General features: G+C 66.6%; 1 protein-coding gene across 1 annotated transcript in view; it reads right to left on the reverse strand.

Moving 5' to 3' along the window:
* Positions 1-434: 434 nt before the first annotated feature.
* Positions 435-2088, reverse strand: part of INO80E (INO80 complex subunit E) — a 1899-nt gene continuing 245 nt past the window's right edge. Inside the window, exons 2-7 of the mRNA XM_006038443.3 lie at positions 2013-2083; positions 1885-1937; positions 1722-1800; positions 1331-1448; positions 808-915; positions 435-686 (exon numbers count right to left, since the gene is read on the reverse strand). Coding sequence (XP_006038505.1) covers positions 468-686; positions 808-915; positions 1331-1448; positions 1722-1800; positions 1885-1937; positions 2013-2083 — 648 coding nt within the window. The 3' untranslated portion in view covers positions 435-467. The remainder of the gene's footprint in view (positions 687-807; positions 916-1330; positions 1449-1721; positions 1801-1884; positions 1938-2012; positions 2084-2088) is intronic.

Genomic DNA, 2088 nt, shown 5'->3' on the forward strand with positions numbered 1-2088 from the left:
GCTCCCCTGGGCCCGGGTATCCCCGCAGGGAGCTGCCCTAGCAGGGGAGGGGCCGGGACCGGGGCAGGAAGGGGTTAATGGGTGCGCCAGACACACCTTTCTTAGCCCCAACCCTTCTGGTCCCACAGGCCCTGCCCACCAGACCGCAGCATCATGAGGCCGTCGCTGGCCCCAAGTGGAAGGGGGACCCCGGAAGCAGCGCAGAGCACCCCCCATCCCCCGCACTTTACTGTCAGGTTGGTGTGGGGTGAGCCCGAGGCCTCTGGGCTCCCAGGACCCCCCCAGCTGGGTGGACCTCAACTCACCCCTTTAAGCTGGGATTTTCTCTCCCCCAGCACCCACCTGGACCTCGAGTCAAGTCCCCTTTAACTTTGCAGTTTTCTCCCCCCCAGGCAGAAACCTGAGCGCCCCCCCAGACAGTGGCGGGAGCAGGCAGCAGCAGAGGCAGTGTTTATTGGGGTCAGGGGTCATTCGGGGATGTCAATGACAAGCTCGTCGTCGCCATCCAGGGGGTCGTCGCCACTGCCCTCGGCCGTGTCGCTGAACATCTGCTGCGGCACCGTGCAGGGCACTGGCGGCGGCGGCAGCTTGGCCGAGGCCGAGAGCGGGGGCAGGGCGCCTGGGCCCCCACCCCGGCCTGGCCCAAACCCCAGCGCCCCCCCCACCGAACACTCGGCCGATGCCATCTGCAGGGGAGGGAGTGTGTCAGCGTAGCTATCTTGGGGCCTGGCACGCACCACCACCTCCCCCCAGGGCCTGGCAGCCACCTTGGCGCCAGGCGCTCCCCCCCATCCACCTGTGTCGTACCTGGAGCTTGCGGGGGGCCTTGGCGGGGGGGTCGGGGGCCTGCCGGGCAGCTCCAGGCTCAGGCGCCAGGTACTCGGCAGGAAAGGGGCTGTAGGGGGGAGACGCCATCTGTGGAGGGGAAGGAGGAGAATAAGCTGCCATGTGGTCTTACCCCACCCCCTGCACGTGGGTGCTTAGGAGCAGGGAGATTTGGCCACCCCAGCTGCCGGCCAAGCAAGCCCACCATGTTGGAACTTGGCAAGGCCCAAAGTAGGCGTACTACGCCCTTGCTAAACATAATAAAAGAAGCCCCGTCAACCATACTGTGTACTGGCAAAGAAACCCACCTGTGCCACTCCGACCAGAGCCCCACCCCCTGCACAGGGAGGCCTGTCAGCCATCTTGGACCCTGGCATTTGCCCTTTTCTGGTCACAGCAGCCATCTTTGGTGCTGGCAAATGACACTGATAGTCTCTGTAGGGGGTTTCCCTGCTCCCTGCCCACCCTGCAAAAGCAGGGGATGGAGAGACTGGTTCCTACTCACCGAGCTCAGGTAGGGGGAGGGGGCTCCAGACCCCGGCAGCGGGAAGGCGGTGGTCGCTTGCAGGGAGAGGCCAGAGGACGACGGGGACGAGGCGCCGCCCAGCTGGGGGCTCCGCTTCCTGGGGGACAAAGACACGTTGTGGGGGCTACAGGCAGGGAGGATTTGGCCGCCACATCTGAGCCTGGCAAGCCCCGGGCGCACACCCAGACAGGCACACTGAACACTATTTTCCCCGCCGACCCCCCCACAAGGGGGCCACGACCGTCCGTGGCACGAGTAGACGACCGTCACCCGGCAAAGCCTTGACCGTCGTGTTGAAAGCTGGTGTTTTGGCTTCACAATGCCCGCCCCCCCGAGCATGCTCCGCACAAGCGTGCGCGTGGGACCTCACCTCTTCAGGGGCGGGGGCTCGGCTGCGCCCTTGGGCCCGTCCCCGTCGCTGTTGTCGGACGAGGCCGTTGCCTCCGAGTCTGCGGCCAGGGGGAAAGGAGACGTCAGGGGGACGCAGACCCGCGGCCCTCACGCACGGACCTGGGGCCCCCCGAAATCCGTACCCGAGGACTCCTCGTCCACGTGCTCGTACTGCAACAGCCGGTCCAGCAGGAAGCTGCGGGGGTGAAAGAGCGGCGCTGTCACGGCGCTGTCACGGCGCCCCGCGCTGCCCCCCCTGCGGCCCCCTCACCTCTTATCCCGCGACACCTTGAGCAGTCTGCGCTGCGCCTTCCTCAGCTCCTCCTGGAAGCACTCCTGCTCCTGGG

Source organism: Alligator sinensis, unplaced genomic scaffold, assembly GCF_000455745.1.
Source record: "Alligator sinensis unplaced genomic scaffold, ASM45574v1 scaffold1121_1, whole genome shotgun sequence".
Lineage (NCBI taxonomy): Eukaryota > Metazoa > Chordata > Crocodylia > Alligatoridae > Alligator > Alligator sinensis.